The 22,882-nt window shown below is 38.5% G+C and overlaps 1 protein-coding gene across 1 annotated transcript in view; it reads right to left on the reverse strand.

The window, feature by feature from the left end:
* eps15l1a (epidermal growth factor receptor pathway substrate 15-like 1a) overlaps window positions 1–22,882 on the reverse strand; it is a 48,460-nt gene that overhangs the window by 12,529 nt on the left and 13,049 nt on the right. Inside the window, exons 14-26 of the mRNA XM_085138286.1 lie at window positions 21,753–21,838; window positions 19,201–19,233; window positions 17,122–17,194; window positions 15,154–15,315; window positions 14,648–14,845; window positions 13,787–13,966; window positions 13,163–13,268; window positions 10,605–10,655; window positions 8,366–8,502; window positions 7,920–7,983; window positions 6,538–6,680; window positions 3,893–3,986; window positions 860–1,021 (exon numbers count right to left, since the gene is read on the reverse strand). Of these exons, the coding sequence (XP_084994412.1) occupies window positions 860–1,021; window positions 3,893–3,986; window positions 6,538–6,680; window positions 7,920–7,983; window positions 8,366–8,502; window positions 10,605–10,655; window positions 13,163–13,268; window positions 13,787–13,966; window positions 14,648–14,845; window positions 15,154–15,315; window positions 17,122–17,194; window positions 19,201–19,233; window positions 21,753–21,838 (1,489 nt within the window). The remainder of the gene's footprint in view (window positions 1–859; window positions 1,022–3,892; window positions 3,987–6,537; window positions 6,681–7,919; window positions 7,984–8,365; window positions 8,503–10,604; window positions 10,656–13,162; window positions 13,269–13,786; window positions 13,967–14,647; window positions 14,846–15,153; window positions 15,316–17,121; window positions 17,195–19,200; window positions 19,234–21,752; window positions 21,839–22,882) is intronic.

Below are 22,882 nucleotides of genomic sequence, written 5' to 3' on the forward strand. Positions count from 1 at the left end.
GCTTAAGTGGCATTTATGAGAGAACTGTAATTCCTATCATAAGAAGAATAACAATGGAAGACAGAGGACAATGCTAAGGTCATTTTGATGCTTACATTAAGCCTGTAAGGCATATAGGTATAACTTTTACGGAGGTATAACTTGTGGATGTTTTTTTAAAGCTGTGAGATGTAAGTAACTATAGTAATATAGTTAATAATAGACGAATAATAATAAGAGTGCCAGATGAAAGAGGATAATGCTGGCTTTGTTTATGTATTTGCTTTAGATGTATATGTTATACATATAGAGAGATTTCTGCATGAAAGAGAAATTAATTTCTTTATTTCATTTTGAATGTCCATAGTGTCAACATCATTTACAGCTCCTGATAAGCAGCTCTAAATTTTGTTACCAGCTTTTTTTTGAACACCCAACACACTGTCAGTCATGAAAGCTATAAAGTCCATCCATATGAAGAATGAAACATGGGGTGAAAGGCTATGGGGGTGTTGTTCATATGGGTAACGAACAACAGCTGTGCTGAATTGCTTTAAAGCTGCTGTTTAATTGGTCCTGAGAAACAGAGGACACAGTGACAACCATACACACCCAAAGGATGATGGGTTTTTGTCTCATTGGGATTCTAAATTACTGTACACTCTGCTAAGTCTTGTGCTTCAACAGCACTTTTAGTAGTAGTAGTCTTCATCAGGATCCTTCCATTGCAGTAAAATGAAACCTTGTAATTGTGGTAGTGTGGCTCTGTCCACTGAGCTGTGACACCTGTTGTGCACACTGACAGTTAAACAGTATCACTCATCTCAACTTACAGAATTGAAGTCTGTAAAACCCAAAGTAGAGCCTTTAGTGGGTTTACTTGATGCTGAGGATGAGACAAAAGGGTCTTTGCCGCTGAATGGGTCTCCCAGGCCCTTTTTACTCTGAAAAGGGTCAATGACCTCGCCACTGAATGGTTTGAAAGGATCACAGGGTTTGGAAGAGTCAGATGAACCAGTCATGTTCACTGGTGTGGTCTTACCTGAAGACATAAAAGAATAAAGGAGGTAAATATCATAAAGAGAAGAGTTTTCCTTTACAGGTTATTTTACCATCAACATCAAGTTTTAGTTTTGATTTTAAACCACAACAAAAGCTTGCTGACTAAAAACTGATACAAGCAACAGGATCATAGCGCTGATATAACTTTGTCATGTGTTAAAAATTTGAAGAACTACAAGAAAGTATCATTTAGACAAGCATTTACCTAAGGACTATTAAAAAGATGTCAAAGTGAAAGATATAAATTAACTAGGTATACAGGTTCAGTGAAACCTGAGAGATGTCATGACTCATAAAAATGGCCAAGGTCAGATCACAAACAACTATGCTGACAACAAAATATCTGATTTTGTGTGCTTTTCATAAAACCATGCATATTAAGACCTGGTTCACATAGTTCTTCTCATGACCTGCTTAACCTCCAGTGTCACCTCAAAGTTACCTGCCAGCTTTGAAAGCCACACAAGTTTCACATCCACACACAGCACACTATACAATTCAAATCAGGTCCCAGTGCAAACCGTTAACAGTACTACATTCTCAAGAGAACGGAAACACATGAAAACAGCTGTCATAGGAAAAAACACGAGCAAAGGACCACACCCAGTAGACAAAAACCAAAAGTAGTGACCTATAACCCACAAAACGATTTTCAACGGTTTCCTAGTAAATCACTTGGTTTGCTTTCTACCCATGTTACCCAATGCTGGTTCCCCAATTTACCACCTAGATGAACAGACCAGTGCCCATGTTCACAGAGTATGCATATTCAAAGCTGTTAAACTATACATTTAACACTAGGGATGATTAGTTTCTTGTTAACTTAGCTCTGTAAAACATCATAATAATGACGCCGGGAGAGTAATTAAAAACATTCTCACACACATTTTTACTTGAAAACAGAAAGCAATTCTTTTTATTGAAATTATTCCATATTTAATTATGTTAACTTACTAGTTGTTTCACATCTACATAAATCATTCAGACTAAATATATCTGTTTTCTTAACTTTAAATTCGTTGCATACTAGGATCCTTGCACTGACTATTCAGTATAAGTTTTGACTTCCAGAATAAAAAATGCTCTGTTGTCCACGAGGACTAAACAATCCAACACTTAACACAATCTTCATTTAAAATGGCAGTTAATCAGTCTCAATAACGCAGTAACGCTAAACCACATGAGCAACCACAAAAATAAACAAAAGGTGTGGAACTTGGGGTGGACAGGGGATCCTGGGAACATTAAGACTTCGTTAACTTGCTGTGGAGGTGCTAAACCACATGCGTCACACAACACACACATATACCTTTAGTCCCATTACCCAGATAACCCTTGAGCAGTTATCTGGGTAATGGTGAGTTCATTTCACACTCAACACTGAGCAAAAGTGCACGCCCGGCGATCAGTTATTCCTCTTTCGATAAACTGTATACATGGACGCACACACACACACACACACACACACACACACACACACACACACACACACACACACACACACACACACACTTGAGAAACCACAATTATGAGCTCCACCCTGTTTTAAAATATTTTACTACACTTTTCACATCTAATTTCAATGTTTACCAGAAGATTGTACATGCAGCATGCAGCATTTAATGAACCAAAAACAATACAGTAAAAGACAAGTGACATATACACGTGTATTTCGTATTTCACACAAATTTTCCCTCGGTTATATAGTTTACACTTCATTAAGCAATGAAAATAACAGAGAATAAACAGGTGTGAAGACGGGTTAGGTTTAGGATTAGGTTTAGGATATTTAATTAATGGTAAAGACCATTAATTAAATATTTAAAGATATTGTTTAAGAAGTTCATAATATTAATTAATATTGTTAACTTCTTAAATTGCAAAAAAGTTTTGCTGCTTTGCTACTGCACACAGCTTGCAGTCTAAAGAATGCCCTTCTCTGAACAACTCACCCACACATAAATACTCGCATACAAACACATCAAGGAAAGAGAGAGGAAGTATGTCAGGGTGTGTCTGCAAACAACAGGCCAACCAAACCACACATCATGTCTCTTACGACATCACCTTGTTCATGCACACAAACAACAAAGCACCAATTTGTAAGCAAGGATAAAATCTACACAAAAACACAAGACGGTAGATTAAGGTGTCAAAGATAAGAAATGGATCAATAAATGCATTTTTTTCATGAATAATTAAGCTACTCTTTCTAAATGGCTTCATCAGTGTCACTGCCTGATCCATATTGGAAACTGAATTTGTTCTGTCTCCTCTTTCGTTTGAAAGCGATATTTTTCTTTAAATTATACTTACCTGAAATCTGTTTACATTTTCCTCTCAAAAGCAATGTTATATGGAAACGTAGGCTAAATTGTACTTGTTCTCTTTGGTCATCTTTGATTTTAAGGAGGATTGTTTTTATTTCTTCACTGTCTTTTTATGTGTGAAAGAAAGCACGATTTGAAATCATGCCTGATGTTGATAACTAGACAAACGGATGGATAAAATGTGTTTAGTGTGGCTTTAAAAATACAATGCTTGTAAAGTTATGGAGAGATGTAATTACGGGCATGGCAGTGATGCGGAAATCACACTTAGTAAAACCCCAAATTTATGCTGGTTTGAGATACAGAAGCTAAAGTCCCACTTCCTTTTTGGTGTTCAGCCTCACTCACCACAGTAGATTCTCACAGACATTTTTGTTAGTCTTCACTAAAGATTACAATTTTCTTTACCAAACGAAAACAGTTCAGGTCAAACACCTGCAAATAATACTATTAACAGTATTCTTGTATAATTCTGGCACCTTTCTAGGCCACCTCAAAAGCCTACACAGTGTGACACTCACCACTGGGTGGCTTGGGCCTTGGGGGAACACTTTTCTTTGGAGGCAGAGCCGGCATGTCATTCTTCCTGCTGAATGGATCATCCACAAACACTGGCTGGAAAAATTTTGAGAAAAGGAATGTGTCATTTTGAAACAGTATCATCAATACTCTTTAACTTCTTCACTCCTATTGAGTACATGGGGATCTGCCAGGCCCGGGAGCCGTCGCCAGTCCCCTTCGATGCCTTCCCCAAACCGCAGCTCAATTCATGTCAAGCATACCTACTAAAACGCTGTCAAACCTAAAATGAGGAAGTGGGCCCAGCAAGTGAAATACATTACTGTGCAAAGGCTTGAACCAACGCTGATGAGGCTTCAGCAATGGGTCAACTGAAGGGCCAGATGCATTTCTCAGGTCTCGTGACATGCATTTGTTAGTTTTCTTCGCATTTCCTAAGGACATGAGTTTCAGATACTGGTCAACTTCTGACCAGTATCTTTTTTTTTTGACCAGCCACTTGTTTTGTCCTCCACTTTTCCAGTTCCCTAAAGCCAAGCTATGGCAAGTTTTTGGAAATTGTCTTATCAGTGCAAAAATACTATTTTATACAAGTAAAACTGTTGAATCGTTGGGATTCGTCATCAATTAAGCTAAAGAAATTGGAACAAATGGTGTGTTTTTGTGACAGGCTGCTAATAACATGCTGACAAAAACATTTCCAAGTGTTATGTGTTGAGTTAGGTGCCATTCTTAAACTTGAATGATTCGTGGGACCTACAGAGGAAACACTCCTCTGAAATTCATCAGGTACAAGACTGAAACTCGACTGAAAATAAGGGGAAAACTAAAAAAAAAGAAAAGAAATAGTTTAAGGCTTCAAAAAGCCTGGAAAACTATGGCTAAAACCACTTAAAGAGATAAAACAAAGTCTGGAAGAAAATATAAAGGAATGAGAGATAGCTAATTTAAATTCAATTTCAAATCAGTTTTATTCATATAAGGTGCTTTATATTGTAAGGACCCTACAATAATATAAAAAAAACAGAGAAAACCACAACAATCATATGACCCTCTATGAGCAAGCTGTTTGGCGACAGTGGGAAGGAAAAACTCCCTTTTAACAGGAAGAAACCAGCAGAACTAGGCTCAGGGTGATGACCATCTGCTGTGACTCGATGGGGTTAGGGCAGGAAGACAGGACAAAGACACGCTGGGGAAGAGAGCCAGCAATAAATAAACAATAGTAATTAAGTTCAGAGAGGTGTATGTTGCAGCATAACTAAGGAAGGATTCAGGGTCACCTGATCCAGCTCTAATTATATGCTTTATCGAAAACAAACGTTTTAAGCTTTAAGAGGTTGTCTGTTTCCTGAATCCAAACTGGAAGCTGGTTCCACAGAAGAGGAGCCTGAACGCTAAAAGCTTTGCCTCCCATTGTACTTTTACACATTTTATGAACCACAAGCAAGCCCGTAATCTGACAGCAAAATCCTCTAATAGGATGATAGGGTTCCAAAAAAGTCATCAAGATAAGATGGGGGTGGATTATTTAACTAGTTTCTCAGAGTCAAGTGTGCGTGTGTAAGACAAGATGTTTCTAATTTTAGAGATATTGCGCAAATGGAAGAAAGCAGAAACTTTACACATTTGTTTAACATGTGCAAATATGACTGCAAGATTCCTCACAGTGTTACTGAAGGCCAAGGTAAGGCCATTCACAGTAAGAATCTGGTTAAATACCATATTTCTAAGATTTTCAGGGCCGAGTACAATAACCTCAGTTTTATGTAAATTAAGAAGCCGAAAATTAGAGATCATCCAGGTCTTTATGCCTTTAAGACATTCTTGCAGTTTAACCAATTGATGTATGTTATCTGGCGTCATGGATAGATCTGCATAGCAGTGAAAATGTATGTATGTCAATATGTCAATATCAATGGTACTGAAAGTAGCTGTACATAATGATACGTCTGTGGGTTAAAAAATGCTTGGTTCAACAGAGCTCTGACCTTCTGTCAGCCTGACTGCAGTGCTGAAGGAAAACTTTGTTTTCTTCGATCAGTGATGAATTGTAAGTTCAAGCTTTACAGAGGGCTTTTTTATTGTCAGAACAAGACTTGTTCTAAATCAGATAAAAAGTCTGAGAAATCAGTTGATGATAGATGAAAAATAAAACTGGCTGTTGAGTTTTCCAAATAAAGTGGACAAGGAGAAGCATCAGGCTTTCAAATAAATTATTCTAGTAGTGTGCTTTGGATGAACAAACACCACTGTGCATTGTAATAGGAATGGAGAGAGCCAACACCCACAAGGGAAGCACAGTACTGTTTAATTTATCACAAAGTTTACAAAAACTATCACTAAAAAACAAAAAAAAAAAAAAACTGGCAGCTGCCGGTGCTACCCCCTCAGCCTCCTAGTAGACACACTTGTGGTATCAATTTAAAAATCCTAAGCTACTTCCTTCTTGAGTAATCACATTCACAAGATTGACAGAAAACTTGAAAAATGTTCACTTTTACCACTACAATACAGTATTATTGTAATGGTTTAATTGATTGATTTAATTTTGTCAATATGTTTTCTTTCAGAGCCCATGTAATAAGTGGGATCTGGATATATTTGGTAGAGGGTTTATTTTCAAGATGAGGTTCACCTCCCATACCTTCTGGTAGTCTGGAAGCCAGGTGGCCCTTCCTTCAAAAGGGTCTCTGGACTTCGACATGTGGCTGAAGTCTGCAAATCCAACAGAAGTGTTACTGCTGTTGAATGAACTGCTGCCAAACGGGTCCAGTGTGCCAAAGAGGTCTGAAAATGACACAGTTACACTGAATTTATATCAACAATCTCAATGTACCTGGAAGCATTAGGTAGGGCTGGGATCACATATTTCCAGATTTTCTATATCTGCCAGGATACTGTTCATACTGTTATAAAATTTTATTGACGTTCCACATTCTCAGTTTACATTAACTACCTTAACCTTTTTTCAAAGCCATCATCAGGTTAAATTGATTTGTTAAGATGAATAGATTTAGAATGAAGAAATCATGCTGTGTTGCAGTCTAGATTTTCAGGTTTAATTAAAAGGGTTTAACAGAAATATGGTTCCCAGTCACCTGCCTCCTAGATCAATCTGATTTGCTGTCAGTATGTTGTTGATAGTACATATCAAAAGGAATTTTCAAAAATATGAATATAAAAGGTTTATCTGAAAATGTAAACGCTAAAGAAACTCAAGACTGCACAGCACCAGAAAAGCTTTCAACTTTCTGGTGAAATAGAAACATAGAAGAAGTAATAGAGAAGGAATAGAAGGGCATACAAAACCAGGCAGTCATATCATAGGTAGACTGTAAGTGGAATTAGTCACTAGTCTTTACTCATAATGTGAAAAAGCAGGATGAATTCTGAAATTCGCGTGAAAAGGGAAAGACCATCTCTGAATCGAGGAGGGGGCCTAAGGGTACATCTGTCACCATCTTACAATGCTGTGATTGAAGCCATTCCCCAACTCTCTGTGAATAGTACTCATGTCCATTGATCAGTGGGATTAAATCTGAGTTATTAAGTGGACTTAGAGCATTGGGTAAGCAACATGACACATCTTCCGTACAACCTGGGTTTTAATAGGCAAATTAACATGGTGCTCTTCAGCTAAGTAAATAATGGTCAGAGTGTGGTGACAGGCTCAATTTGCTTCAATCACTGTGACAGTCAACTTGACCCATAGAACAAGCATGTTTGTATAGACTACACTCACATCTCAGCAGAGAACACACAGTTTACTGAAACAGGTCCAATGGATTCATAAAGGTTTGTTAAAATATGTTTGTGTCAAAAACAAACACTAAACTGAAAAAAATTCCAAAATTGACTCCAAGCTAAACTCAAAATAGAGCTTAGGTCTGCTGTACAATGGTGTATCTGGCCAAAACTGTCCTTTTTGGATATTATACAGCACAAAGAATAACAAGTTCTTTTATTCTGTAGTTACAAAAACTACACGATGTCCAAAGCTATTGAGGAGGAAGTATTAAATCATACCTGATCCTTTAGGTTTTTGATGGCTTGAAGAAAATGGGTCACTGCTTGTGAAGGTAGTAGGTTGCTGCATAAAACAGAAAAGAGAGAAATATATACAAAACAATACAATGTTAATTGAAAATGTATTCTAACTACAATGTTTATTGAGGGGGTTTTCCGTGTACTTATTAATGCATTAATTATTATTGGGTTTTTTTGTTTGTTTATAATGCTGGAGTAAACTCTACAGTGGGTGCAACTGAACCAGAAATCTCTGAGGTTCTTATGGAAACCTTCAATCTAAATGAAAATATAAATTAATACAAATTCTGTTGTTTGTATTGACGATTGTAAAAACTGAGACTTAACACTAAAACAGAAACAGAGGGAGCAAACTAAACATTCTGATCCCTTCTTGGGATAACCAGATATACATTACAAATCCACCTTTGAATCTCAACAAGTACCTTGGAGGGTAAAGTGGCACTTTTACTGAAAGGGTCTGGTGTGGAGAAGGGATCCATCTTTGTGGTTTTCTTGAAGAAGTCTTCTGATGAAGCCTTGAATGGATCTGTCTCTTTGAAGGGGTCTCCTCCAAATGGATCTACAGCAGAAATGAACTTGAGCTACTTAAACTCTATTTCTTAAAACTTTCATTGACCAGAGACATATGCATGTGGTACAACATATACAGTTTTGTCCTGCTGAAACAATCTGCAGTGCTCAGACAGAAGAGTTGAGGGGCCAGCTACACGATCGCTGTCCCATGGGTACACCAGGGACATTTCCATACGTGGTGAATTAACTATGGCAGCTTCCATTCGCACCATCCAGCTCCAGATACAGTGCAGAGCCGGGCACAGTGATGTGTGTAGCCACTTAACGCAGAGCCAAAATCTGGGAACATGAGAAGGTGTTTTTTGACTGTCATGGCCGCTTGTAGCTTGTCTGCTGCACAGTGAAGCTGAGAAAAAAAGCGAGTCACGTCGCATTGGCCAGCTACCGCAGTGCATGCATGCGGATTCCCTACAACCCAACCAGAATTCTGCCTCCCTCAGATTTCTTTCTCTTTCTTTCTTCCTTTCTTTATTTCAATCAATCCATCATTCCCGGCCACCACAATGGGCAAGACCAATGAGCTGCCAAAGGATGATAGGGACAAGACTGAAGACTTGGTAAACAAGACCATCAGCAAGAAGTTTAAAGAGAAGGGGAAAGCTGTTGATGTGGTTATTTGGAAACGAGCGAAACATAAGATTACCATCAATTGCCCTCAGTCTGGAGCTTTGTGCAATATGTTGCCTCATGGTGTGAGGATGATCATTCGACAGGTATTGGATCAGCCCAAAACTGCATGGGAGGAGCTTCTTAATGATCTGAAGGCAACTGGGACCTCAGTCTCCAAAAAACACCTCTGGTAAGACACTACAATGTAATGGATTGAAGTCTTGCTGACCATGACCCCTAGAACACCATCCCCATGGAGTTGGAAACATGCCTTGGGGTTGTTTCTGTCCTAAAGGTACAGGACTTGACCACATTAAGGGGCCAGTGGACAAGGTCCTGTATCCCCTTTCCTCAGACGGAACACTGCAGATGGGTCTTCCAGCATTATGCAACTAGCCAGTCTCCAGACCTCTATCCTCTATCTGTGGAGGGAGCTAAAACTTTGAGTTGCCAAGCTGCAGTCAAGAAACTTCAAGGATTTAGAGAGTAGTAAGTCATGTTTTGCTTTGGGATCAAATACTTACTTCATTCAATGACTCATACAAAAAAAATTATAACTTTTGTGTAACATTTTTTTCCTGGAGTATTGCGTCTTTTTAAACAAAACCAATAGTAGCAAGTTCTTTAATATTTATATGTATATTTATATTAATACCTCTGTTTCTATACTCATTTTATATGAGTGCTTGATGTTTGCTGCTATAACAACTCAATTTCCCTCTGGGATTAATAAAGCCTCTCTGATTCTGAACAAAGATTAGAGTGTGTTCATTCTTTTGCGAGTGTGAAAGTTACAAATTGACCAGGGGCTCAAATATGTTTTTTAACCCACTGTATGGCTAAGTCTAGCCAAGTGTAAACAAAAATATCAGCAGATAGGCATCATAAAAACATCAAACCAAAGCATGGACCAAAAGGTCAAAACAAACACAGTAAGTATTCCAAGAAGTACTTGGAAAGCGCTCTGAGTAAGTCAATATAATCAATGAGCTGGGAGGTTGTTTTGGGATTTTTTGGTTTTTTTATTGAGGTAGTCTCTCTATGTTTAAAAACCTATAAGAAATGCAAACGGCTTACAAAAAAGTGCTTCTATGAGGGTTTTGGTGGGAATGTACTTTGTGTTTCTGCTGGTCCATGTGGTGGGAATGTACTCAAGCTGAGTAGAAAAGTGTCTACTCAAAGGTACAGCCCATTTAATATTTCAGTAAAAAATACACACTTGGGGTTGTAAAAACAACCTCCCCAAAAATATGCTACATGATACATTTGTAAGGTACATTCCATGCGAATTATTGTAATTAATTTAAGGAAAAAACATGCATGCATTCTAGTAAATGCTAAACCTGTTCAATGTAGTGTGTACAACAGTTTTAGTGCAACATTTTAAGTGATGAAATATTGCAGTTTATTTTCTGCCCCAAGATTAAATTCCCTCTCAAAAAAGAAAAATTATTGACCTTTCTTCCCTGAAGTAAATACCTGTGGGTACTGGTGGCTGCTTTGCAAAAGGATCATTCTGAAAAGGGTCGCCTACAGGAGAGGAATCAAGCAAAGAGGGAAAGGCAGGAAGAAGACAAAAGACAGTCATAAATTAACTCAAGCTGGAAAATATAAGCTATTAGGAGGAAAGACAACTTAATACACATAAAGCAGTAAACGCAGATTGAGGAGTAGAGAAGAGGAGAGAGGAACGCATAGAAGGGATGAGACCACTTACCAGGGCTGGAGCTATGAACTATTTTAGTAATGGAGTATTTAATGGATAATTCCATCAATTAATTGATAATAAATGTTTTTTATCATCTTAATGACCATAAATATTCAAAGAATTTAAAAAAAACAAATAGTTATTTTAAAATGAACTGCTTGCTGGATTCCATTTTAGAAACTTCTGTGTTTTACAAGATCCAGCAAAAGAATTAAAAACCCTCTCATTGTATTTGTATTAAAATCAGGTTTTTTGAAGAAAACATTTTATTAAATACAAAAATAAACAAATATAGCAATGCCAAATAAAATAAGGCATACATACAACTTAAACTAAGGTAATAAAGTAGTCTTTACTCTGTACTCTTGGGAGGCTTCCTTACATTAAGAGGAGCCAAAAAACATTCTGACTATTGTATCTTCTGGTTGACGTAGATTTGATGTGTGTTCATGTTTATAGACATCCACCTTATTACATTCTGCACTGGGGAAATTCACTTGTTACAGCAGCACAGGGAACAGGAAGAAAAGGTGAATCAGAGTTATATTAAAAAAATTTAAAAACCCAAAATACGATACTATGGGCAGGTGATGGGCAGGTTGCTATACCACCCCTGGTTACTATACAGCAGGATTTTTAATTTTTATATCTACATAAAATGCAGTGGGATAAACAAAATACATGTATTTTTAAACACTATTTATCCTGTGTGGGTACTGTATAGTCCATCTGCTGTTTGGATGAAGGACCTACAACGGCCCTCAGACCTACACCATAACAGTCTACTGCTTTAGGAGCTGCTCCACAGTGCAGGGGGTGAGTGGTGCTGTACATAAAGGACATTAGTTTGGCTAACATCCTTCTTTTGGCATCGTTATGATGTCATAGGGTGTCATATTGACAAATAGGTGTGTTGGAAAGTTATCCAAGCCCTTTTATATGATATGTTACTCAACATGGTTTCTTGAAAAAGTTTTCTAGGTTAACCTTGAACTTAGGCACTAACAATGAAGGTCAAGGTCAAACGCTTGGGCAACCTAGATACTCATGTCCCCCCAAGGCCTAGTATATCAATGTGAAATTGGAAGAATATCCATAAAAAATGGTTTTATTTGTTTTTTCAATACAATGCCCTACGATGTCATAATAATGCCATGAAAGGCTGACATCATCATATTGTAACAAAAACAGGCTGACATCAGAATGTTGTAATGAAAAACATAAAACATCCCTTGCCCTTTGGGGGGAGTTGTGCACACCGAGTGCTCTTGTTTTAACTTCTGTTACTTGACTGTGTCATGACTGTGGATGAAAGGAGCAACTATAAAGTTTGCTTTTATTCATGTTCAGTCAAAGAGGTGCTTCGATTGAAAACTGCTGGAAAACTGTAAACTAGAATAAAGTCTTTTTTCGCTCAACCTGAGCTCACGGTCTCTATGGCAACTCTGACAGCATTGCCACTGATTATTGATCATTATCACTTCCACAGTCAACTGTCAGTTTTATTATTGGGATGTCAGCAAGTCGGGGTCAGCGGATGATGAGGCACATAGTACACAGAGGTTGCCAACTTTCTGCAGTCAGTTGCATCAGACCTCCAAACTTCAAATACTCGTCAAATCAGATCAAGAACTGTGCATAGAGAGCTTCATGCAATCTATTTCCAAAGCTGAGCAGCAGCTTACATGCCTTGCATCACCAGATGCTGTGGTGTAAAGCACACTGCCACGGGACTCCACGGATGTTCAAACAACATCATTTATCAAATCAGTTTTCAGAGAGACACGTGCTGCCTATACTGTACCATGCTGAGATATTTGTGGGTTGCCATTGACAGCACTAACTGTTGCCTGCCGTTTAGCCTGCAAGTTGTTGCACACCACAGTCACCAGCCTGCCACTCCTCACCTAAACCCATGCCCACACTTTGATCGTGAGGGCTGGATGAACTTTTGTAGTGTAGGCCAACATCACCAGAGTCAAAAGTTATCCAGTTTTACATGGTGTATAAACCATTGTTGTACTTAACTTTAAAAAATATTGTAATTGGTCACTCCAATACATAAATGCCTATATTAAAAGAGACTATGTGTTGTAGTCTCATGTCTGTATTACTGTAGGGTCCACCTTACAATATAAAATGCCTTGAGGAGACTGTTGTTGTGATTTGGCGTGATCCACACACTCATCAATCATCTTTAGACACTCATTCACCCATACTCCCAACATGCAGTGCAGTAAAGAGAGGAGAGGAATGAGCCACTTGTATTAAAAGATTAAGAGGAACACTTAGAGATGGTGATGCAGTGAAAGTTAAGGGGGATGACAACCTTTGAATGGGTCTGTTTTGAAGGGGTCTTCAGACTGGAAGGGGTCAGTGGGAAGCCCCTGAGGTTGACTGTTAAACACAGATGGCTTCACTTTGAATGGGTCCTCCTGTGGAAATGAGAAAGCCAAAGAAAGAGACAGAGAACAGAAGCTTTTATCATCTCTTCTGCTGTGGACAAACAGAATATTTCTATACACTATGATATGTATAGGTTTTATTTCGTTTGTTGTATTTGTACAAGTAATGTGAGCACATATTATAACATATACATCCATGGGATCAGATTCACTACAGCTTTATGCGTTCTGTCACACAAGCTGTATCTTTGCTTGTCAAAAACAATGTAACACTTCTGGTTGCATTCAATAGAAGGTCATGTAAAATTTAAGAAGGCATATGAATGAAGATTGCTTAAAATACTTGTGATGGCATACAAGATGAATTAAAAAGAAATCCACACCACAATTGTGAATATGGAACTTCACAAATGGAAAAGGTAACAACGATCGGTCACAACAAACGAGCACCAGGTCTACCCAGGACTATAAAACCAAATCCTATGACCTTAATAAATGTTACACAGCACACTGGAAAATAAAAGCACACCTCTATCAAAGATCCTGACCTGTACTGCTCTCACCATGGCTGGAAATCCTCCATTCTCTCGGTCACTGAAGCCTTCACTCATGTCAGCCAAGTTGGTCATGCTGCCTCCATGGTTTCCATTCAAGGTGCTGTTGTACTGCTCAATGCTTTTAGACACTTCCTGTTGACTATCTTGAATCTGTGACAGCTTGCTGCGAGCCTGCAAGGTATACATACAAGCAAACCGTTAAAAACAACAACATTTCCAGAACATTTCCAGTGACACTGGGCTGGTGTGACACTGGTGTAACATGTTCCTCTGTGTGAAATTCTCATTTAAATCATACAGTAAAAGTGCAATAAGGTGAGCTAATTTAAAATGAATAGAAATTACTGAAAGTTTGCTTCCAGGAAACACTGATCAGTTTCTTTAAGCTGGTTTCAAAAAGCTTTTTTTGTCTTAAATATGTTTTCCTCATTACAAGACAGTTTCGCCAAGATGAAAGGCATTGTCTATTACACACACACACACACACACACACACACACACACAGAAATATGCACAATAATGCTCAAGTAATGTTTTTTGGCATAGCTATGAAAAACACTGCTTAGAGCAAAAAAAATGTTTCCACTGAAATTGCACAAATATAATACAAGAACTGAATTCAACATCAACTTGTGGATGCTATAAAACAATAATGGAAACTGCACTATGTGTGTGTGTGTGTGCAGTGGCTGGCAGGAAACAGAAGACACACCACACCACAGCAGCTGAGACAAACATACACAATTGGTTCCTCTGACTTAATTGACAAGATAAAGTAATGGATTAAACATTCTGGTGGTGCCCCCTGTTGACATTTTTTAGACATACACATTAACAGGATCTGTGCCCTACCTGGTTGATCTCATCCTGGGTTGCTTTCAGAGACTTGATGATGGTCTCTAGTTGAATCTTGCCTGCGGCCAGGCTTTGCTCCAGCTGATTCTCCTCTTGTTGCAGCCGGCCCAGGTCAGCCTTGGCCCGGCTCAACTCTTCTTCCTGGTTTAGCAAGTCTGACTCCTGGGAGTGGATTTGAGTCTGGAGGCTTGAGATCTGAAGGCAGAAAACGGTGGCATAAAGGATTGGGTCAGAGGTTAAAACCTGCCAAGAGACCATTCTGTGCTCGTTGCTATTTGTTTTACATTAATCTGTTTGATTTCTTCTTTTCTTCTATTTTGCATCATGGTAGTTATCTCAAGGTAATTTTGACTTCAACAAACAAACACTGAAAACAGCATATTAGAAATTGAATACATTAATTTTCAGGTATTTTGATTCTGTGATTGTTGTATAATAACTGAGGCAGTACTCCACGAAGGGGAAACTTCTACATTATCAGCTTACTGCTCTCTCTCGCTTACCATCTGAGACTCTTCCTGGCACTTAATCCGGACTTCATTCAACATGTCTTCTAATTTGTGTTTCTGCTGGTCCATCTCCTCCAGCCGGTCCTGGGCATCTTGTTTCTGAGCTTCTAACTCCTGCAGGCTGGTTGTCTCTCTGTCCAGGTCATTCTGCATTTCCTGATAGACAATAACAACTGTTGTTGTGATTTGGCACTATATAAATAAAATTGAATTGAACTGAATTGAATTCCAGATATGCTGCCCTGTACTTCAACAAAACTGGGCTGGGTGAACACATTCCCTGATACCTCATTATATTTGCTGGGCTTCAAATTTCTCTGAGTGGATTGCAATAGAGATCTTTCTGGTAAAGCTAGGAGAGGGAGAATGTGCTTCTATATAAATGAGGGTTGGTGTCACAGTGTTAAAACCCCCCACGAACCTTCATATATTGTATATACAGTGTTGGGAAGGTTACTTTTAAAATGTATTCCATTACAGAATACAGAATACATGCCCCAAAATATATTCTGTAACGTATTCCGTTACATTACTCAATGAGAGTAACGTATTCTGAATACTTTGGATTACTTAATATATTATCATGCTGTTTACAACTACGTGAATGTACAATTGCTGTGATTTATTACTCTTACTGAAAGTCCGCGGCTCTGAACCGTAGTAAAGGGACCTCTGGCTAATACGGTGGGTTCTGTGTCGGGCTGGTAGCTGAAAACTAGCTTTACTTTGTTGTCTGGGTCAACTTTGCTAGCGAGAGACAGAGAGAGGCGTTGAAAGGCTGCTCCAACGGAACTTATTGTTTTTGGAGGAAAACACGAACACAGCGTACAGTCGAGTCTTAATAGCTTACTTACAACTGGGCTCGTCAGGCACTCTTCTTGGCTGCAGTGGTTATTATTATATTTACATGCTTCCAGCTCCCGTTTTTGCTCGATGACAGCTCGTACTTTTCCTTTTTCTCCCTCCCTCGCTCACAGACACATAACGTGTATGGCAGTCCATTCTCCCTGCAGCACGGACTACACTGCCTATGATGCTACAGGCATAGCCCTAAGGCTCCTTAGGGCTATGCCTGTAGCATTCTGCCTATTAGCTTAGCACAACAACAACAGGCGCTCTCTCACCCAGGAAACACGCAGAGAGAGAGCGTCACCCTGTAAACATGGCAACCGTAACGCTGCCGCCTGGAACAACAGAACGTAGCTGTCAAACAAAACCCAAACAGTCCTGACCCGCGACAATATGAAACAGGGAAGTACCGCAGTGTTCCATTTATTTCAACAAAGTAACTGTATTATAAATACCACCTTTTTAAACGGTAACTGTAACGGAATACAGTTACTCATATTTTGTATTTTAAATACGTAACGGCGGTACATGTATTCCGTTACTCCCCAACACTGTGTATATATACACACACTTGATCAATAACGCTGATTCTGAGGCTAACAGCTCTTTGGGAACCACCTTGTTAGTTCAAAATTACAATTCTACACATGTCAAACGGTGTTGTTTTTGGACATTTTGTAGATTCACCTAATAAAATGGGAACAAATTATTTGTCTTTGTAACAAACTGATAGTAACAAAGTACCAACAAATATAATTTAAAATTGGTTTCTTAAGTTAGGTGCTTTTTTTTTTATTATCCTTGAATGACTCACAGTTCAGTGTTAAGTGGCTGAACAAATAAAAATAAATATTCCCCTGAAAATGGTCAAGAACTGTACTGAAAATGAGTAAAAATGCAGTCAATGCTCAAAGAAAAACTTTACAGGGCCTCGAGAAAGCCTATACAAGTACTGCTCAAGGCCAATTTAAAAAAATAAATAAAAAATATTACAATATGAAGACATGAACGGTGGCTGAGTACTATACACGTACATCAAGGACAGAGTGTCTCAATTTTATGTTGAGTCCACATCCAGTTGCTACCAACTGACAAATAACAAGCTGTCCTCACCTGCACCTCGGCACTCTTGTGTCTAATAGCCTCCTCTGCTTCCCTGATGTCCTGCTCAAGAGTGTACTTCTCCCTGGACAAAACCAGAAACATTCACACAAACACAGGCACATTGATTTTCTTATTTTAAAGGTTTATAATATGTATATAAAATAATTACAGAATAAGAATAAATAAATGAAAAGCATATTTCACTGGTGCCAATTTTTAAAAAAACTTTGTGTGCAACTTGACAGAAGAATCATATAAAAGGTAATTTTATTTCCCAAAACAAAATTATCACATCTATGTTCTAATACAGAACAGTCTAATAGTTTGCTGCTTAAACTTTTAGAGGTCAGTGAACATCTCCCTACTGTAGCAGGTTTTATGCAAGTCTTGCATAGTAAAGAAAAAGTCATTTACAGAGAAAAATCTACTGCACATATATGACAGATATACTTGGTAATTTGTGACCACCGGGCATTTGACAGACTCCATAGCTGTCTGTGTACTCTGGTCCTCAGGTATCAAGGTTGATAGAAATGATTAAAGTATCTAAAAAAAGAATCAAGGAACACTTTGAAAAAACATCAGATCTGAAATGGGAAAAAATAACGCTGCATCTCAAATGAGTATTTTGTATGACCCCCTCGTGCTTGTATCCATGTCTGGCAATGGGTTTAGGTCAGGCCAATGTGTTGTTACATGAGGCTGGGCATTGTCAGGCACCATGAGGAACGAAGGACCTACTACACCACATCTGACAATGGGTCGAAGGATTTCCTTCTGGTGAGTAATGGCAGTCAGGGTGCTGTTGCCTAGCCTGTAGAGGTCTATGCGTCCCTCCATGGATGGATTTTGCACTTAGACTGCAGGCTTTCTAGAGTATTTAAATGTAGAATGGGACGCAGAGCCTTCAGCTTTCAGGCCCCTCTCCTGTGGAACCAGCTTCCAGTTTGTATTCGGAGGGAAGACATCCTCACTACTGTTAAGATTAGGCTTAAAACTTTCCTTTTAGATAAAGAATACAGTTAGGGCTGGATCATGTGACCTTGATACTACCTTTAGGTTGCAATAACTCTAGGAGGCTGCTGGGGAATTCCCATGAGGCACTGAGTGTTGCTGCTGGGGGAGTGTTTCCTCTTCACACTTTTTTTTTCACTTACTATGTGTTTACACACCTCTCTGCATTTAATTATTAGTTATTATTAATGTCTGGCTCTCTTACACAGTGTGTCTTTGACCTGTCTTCTTCCCCTAACCCCAACCACTCGCAGCAGATGGTTCTTCCTTTTAAAAGGGGGTTTTTCTATCCGACTGTCACCAAAGTGCATGCTCAGAGGGGGTCATTGTTGGGGTTTTCTCTGTTTACTTTGTATTATTGTTGGGTCTTTACTTTACAATATAAAGTGCCTTTTGTTGTGAGTTGGCACCACATAAATAAAACTGAATTGAGCTAAATTGGATATGCATCCCCACACCATTGTTGACCTACTACTAAATTAAACCTCCTCACATCTGTGAAAAACATCGGACGTCAGTGGTGGACCTGCAATTCTGGTATTCTGTGGTAAATGCTCTTCGGGCTCCGTGGTGCTGGGCAGTATAGGGCCTACAGCTATTGTTATGATGCCTGTTGCTGATTGTGTGGTCAGAGATATTCACACCAGTCCTGTTCCTCCTCGGACAAGGGAGCAAACGCCAGTCCTGCTGATGGGTTAAGGACCTTCTTTAAGCCTGTCAGCTTCCCTAGAGTAACTTCCTGCCAAAATCTCAGTGGTCTCAACCTGTAAAACCACTCCTGTTTTGGCAGTTGTCTTATTGTTGCCCCTCTAGTGCGCCTGTTATTAATTTCATTAACACCAAAGCAGCTGAAACTGATTAACAACCAACCTCTGCTGCTTAACTGACCAGATCAATAAACCAGAAATTTAATTGCACTGATGCTATATTCTGTGGGGTTTTTAATATGTTTTTGAGCAGTATTTAAACATTATACAACAAAAAGATAGGTAAGATAGACACTGCTAACTCTGTGTCATTTGAATGCAAGTCCATTTTAGTATAAGTATTTAGTATAAGTAGCCAGTTTGTTACCTGAGAGTATTCCACTGGGTATAGGCAAGAGTGCTGACGCAGCATAGTGAATAAGTAGTGAACAAACAAAAATTTGATAAAATACATGCATCAAAGGAAGAGTGGATAGCTGTGTGTTTGGCTGACTGGGTGGCTAAGTAGGTAGATGGATGCATGGATGGATGGATAGATAAGTAGATGGGTGGATAAGCGGGTGGGTGAACTAATGAAAAGCAGATCTGTGTAATTATATTCATGTCAAAAGTCACACATGAGGGGAAACATAATCACAAGCAAATTAAAGTAAATTCAACAACCCATGTACATAGATCTCAGCAGCCACATGCTCAACAAAGCCATTGCGCGTAAGAGTGTCTACTTTGCAAGCACTGCAGCAAATTCATAGTCTCATAACTTGCTCGCTAGAATTAACCTGAACTGACAGTTTGGTAGGCAGAGCCCTAAGAACGAGGGGCCTTAATATGACTGGTCACTTTCAAAGCAATAAAATCACAGTCTCAGTAATGGACAGGTGCTGTTTACTGGTTTAAACCAAATTATCCTGTATGTGCAGCATGCGTTATTTACTATTACAGTTATCTTTTGCTGTAAAGCAGTGAAAATACTGAAAACTGTCTACTGAAGACTACTTTAATGCTCAAGTAATCTTAAAACCCTGGGACTATAAGGCAAGCTCAGAATACTCTGCACTCCTGTCCCATTAGTCTATTCTACACTATTATATACCTTTTGTGAACATTAAAAACAAATAAATAAAAAGAACACTCTTAATGAGAATCAGGATGCTGCACAAAATAAAAACATAGAAACTTGCAAACAAAAAGTTGTTTAGTTTGCAGCAAACACGTGTAATTGAACCATCACTAAAAGGGAAAGCTTTCAGAAGCCACTGATAAGTCAGTTCATCCAACAGCACACAGTAGAAATTACAGCTGTAGTTAAACTGGCAAACTTCATTCATTCAAGTCAACAAATCAAGACAAGTACTTACTGACATGTAGCACAGATCGATTCTCTCATAGTGATTTTTGATTTATTCATAGAATAATGATAAGACTATACAAAGGCAAATATGTGACTTTCAAGTTCATTTAAAGATTTAACCCTATTAAATTACATAGAAAATAAACCAAATATAATACAGTTTGTTCTAGCGTGTGGTGTACACTTGACTCAACAATTATTTAGACTTTAAAGGATATTTTAACGTAGAACATTTGTACTTTACTTTAGTAAAAGTTTATTTTCACAGAATGTACATATATTGTAGTATTTCTACTTTTATACAAGTATAGGATTTAGGGTAGAAGACCAGAATGACTGATCAACAGCAGACATAACTAAAATGAAACCATGTGTTAACTAGCACAAAGACAAACCATGAAAAATTAGTGTGAGTTGCAGGCATTCCCAACTGCTTCCACTTTGTTATAATAACACTAATAGTTGACTGTGGAGTATTTATTAGCGAAGAAATTTGACAACTGGACACAGGTAGCATCCCATCACCTCAACTTCACTCCTCCTTCACTCCTGAGAGCAAACCTTTGACAAATGTTCGTAGAAACCATCTGTATGCCTAGGTGGTTGATTTTAAACACCTGTGCCCATGGAAGTGATTGGAACACCTGAATTGGATTGGTGAAGGAATACTTTTAACAATATAGTGCATGCTGTTGCCTCAGTGTAACTTGGTGTCATGCAGTAAACTGAGCAACTCTATCACAAAGGCTGTGGTGGCAATGCTTTGAAAGTGACCAATCAGAATCAGAATCAGAGAGACTTTATTCCCCAAGGGGAAATTAAGATTCACACCAGGACTCCTCTTCCTTTGGCTTCTGCCTTCCAAACTGTCAAAAGCAAGATTGCTTTAAGGAAAAATAATTCAGCTTTGAGTGAAGAGTTACCTTCAAGAGTGTGAATGTGCTGCAGAAATTGCAAAGCAGACACTCACGTGTATGATGGCTTCTTTGTGCACATGGCTGCTGAGTACTACATGCACAATATGATGAATTTATGAGTAAGGGATTTATTTACACAAGTGACAATGAATACCTGCACGTATGAAATCTGGCTTTGATTATGTTTTTTTTATTGCAGGTGACCTTTGACATAAATATGTATACAGATAGAAAACAGTCTAAAGAGACTAAGAATGTAGTCTCTAAACGCATATTTGCACCCCACTCCACCATTTAGCAAGCTCTGCCTGTGTGTTATAGACATCCATATTCCCATTTGTCAACTCCTTACAGTTAGTATTCCTTAACGGTTCAAATTTGAAAACTGGCCACATTAAAAGTAACTTTGGAAATGAGAATGCTGCTGCATAAAAATATAGTTAAAAGATGTCTCGTCGTTACTTCCAAAATTATTTTGACAGGATAGTACGGTGACAGAAAAGGTAGAACACTGTTCTATGTGTTATTATGATTATACTAATGGATGGAACTGAAATGAATTAAAAGTCTTGATATTAATGTTGACAGTGGATTAGTGATGGAGCTTTTTTGGTACTGCAATTTTGGTACTGTGATGACCCTGTTTGTTACCTTTGCAACTGAGCTATCTCCTGGCTGATGTCATCCAACTCCTTGATGCCAGTGAACTCTCCTGAACCCACTGAACTAGAGCTGTCCTGTAAAAAAACAGCAAAAAAGGACAAAATAAGAGACGGTCAAGTTGTCTCAACAAGCACGATGAAGTAGGATGATGAAATGGCACCAAATGAGCCATGGCAGAATAGGCCAATGGAAGGAGAAAAAGGTAAAAAACAGATAGGAGAAAAACTGGAGGTCAAGAAGAGGAGCAGCACGGAGGTGGGGCTATGTCTATCACCAACATGTGAGGGAGGTGTCACCACCAATGACAACCTGCAAAGGACAGGAAAGATTCAGGACTTTTCGATTTTATCTTCACCTCACCTTTAAAAAAAATTACAACAAGCTTCCAGTATTTTTATCTCTAGCTTTGGGAATTGCAGAGTAACTTAATGGTACTATAACGATATGTTACCTGCAATAAAAATAAGACAACGATTCTGCAATGCTTTTATGTCTGTGTAACCTATTATGAAAAAAATGCATCTCGGGAGCATTGTGTTATCTTTGTTTTTATTACAGTTATTATGACATTTAAATAAATTCTATCAATTCAATTCATTATCATCCCAATAATTACTCTCCACGCTGTCTGCCATTTATGCTTGCTTTTGATGAGCACCACAATGATGTACCCCGTGAGAAGCGGGTTACATCCTGGGTACATCCTGGACAGCTTGCCAGTCTGTCGCAAAGCTAACACAGACAGACAACAGACGACCATCCGTGCTCACACTCGCACTAACTGCCTTTGGACTTTTGGGAAGAACCCTGTACTTTTTTGCTGTGAAGCAACCATGCGCCACCATGCTACCCTTGTTATGCTTACATGCTGAGTGGAAGATATGTGTGTTGTCTGATCACATACATTTCACAACCAAATAAGCTTTCAGTGAAGTATTATAAAAAAAAAAAGACTGCACATTTCCTGTCTTCATTGCAAAGATATGACTGGCATTTCTTCTATTAAAAATCCTTCTGAGTGGACCTGTCGTGATACTGGATCTATGACAGCATTTCTGTTTCTTCTGCTTTTTCTGGCATTGTTTAGGTTTCTAGTTAAGTCATTTGCATTTCTAGTC

Source organism: Neolamprologus multifasciatus, chromosome 17 (genome assembly GCF_963576455.1).
Source record: "Neolamprologus multifasciatus chromosome 17, fNeoMul1.2, whole genome shotgun sequence".
NCBI lineage: Eukaryota > Metazoa > Chordata > Actinopteri > Cichliformes > Cichlidae > Neolamprologus > Neolamprologus multifasciatus.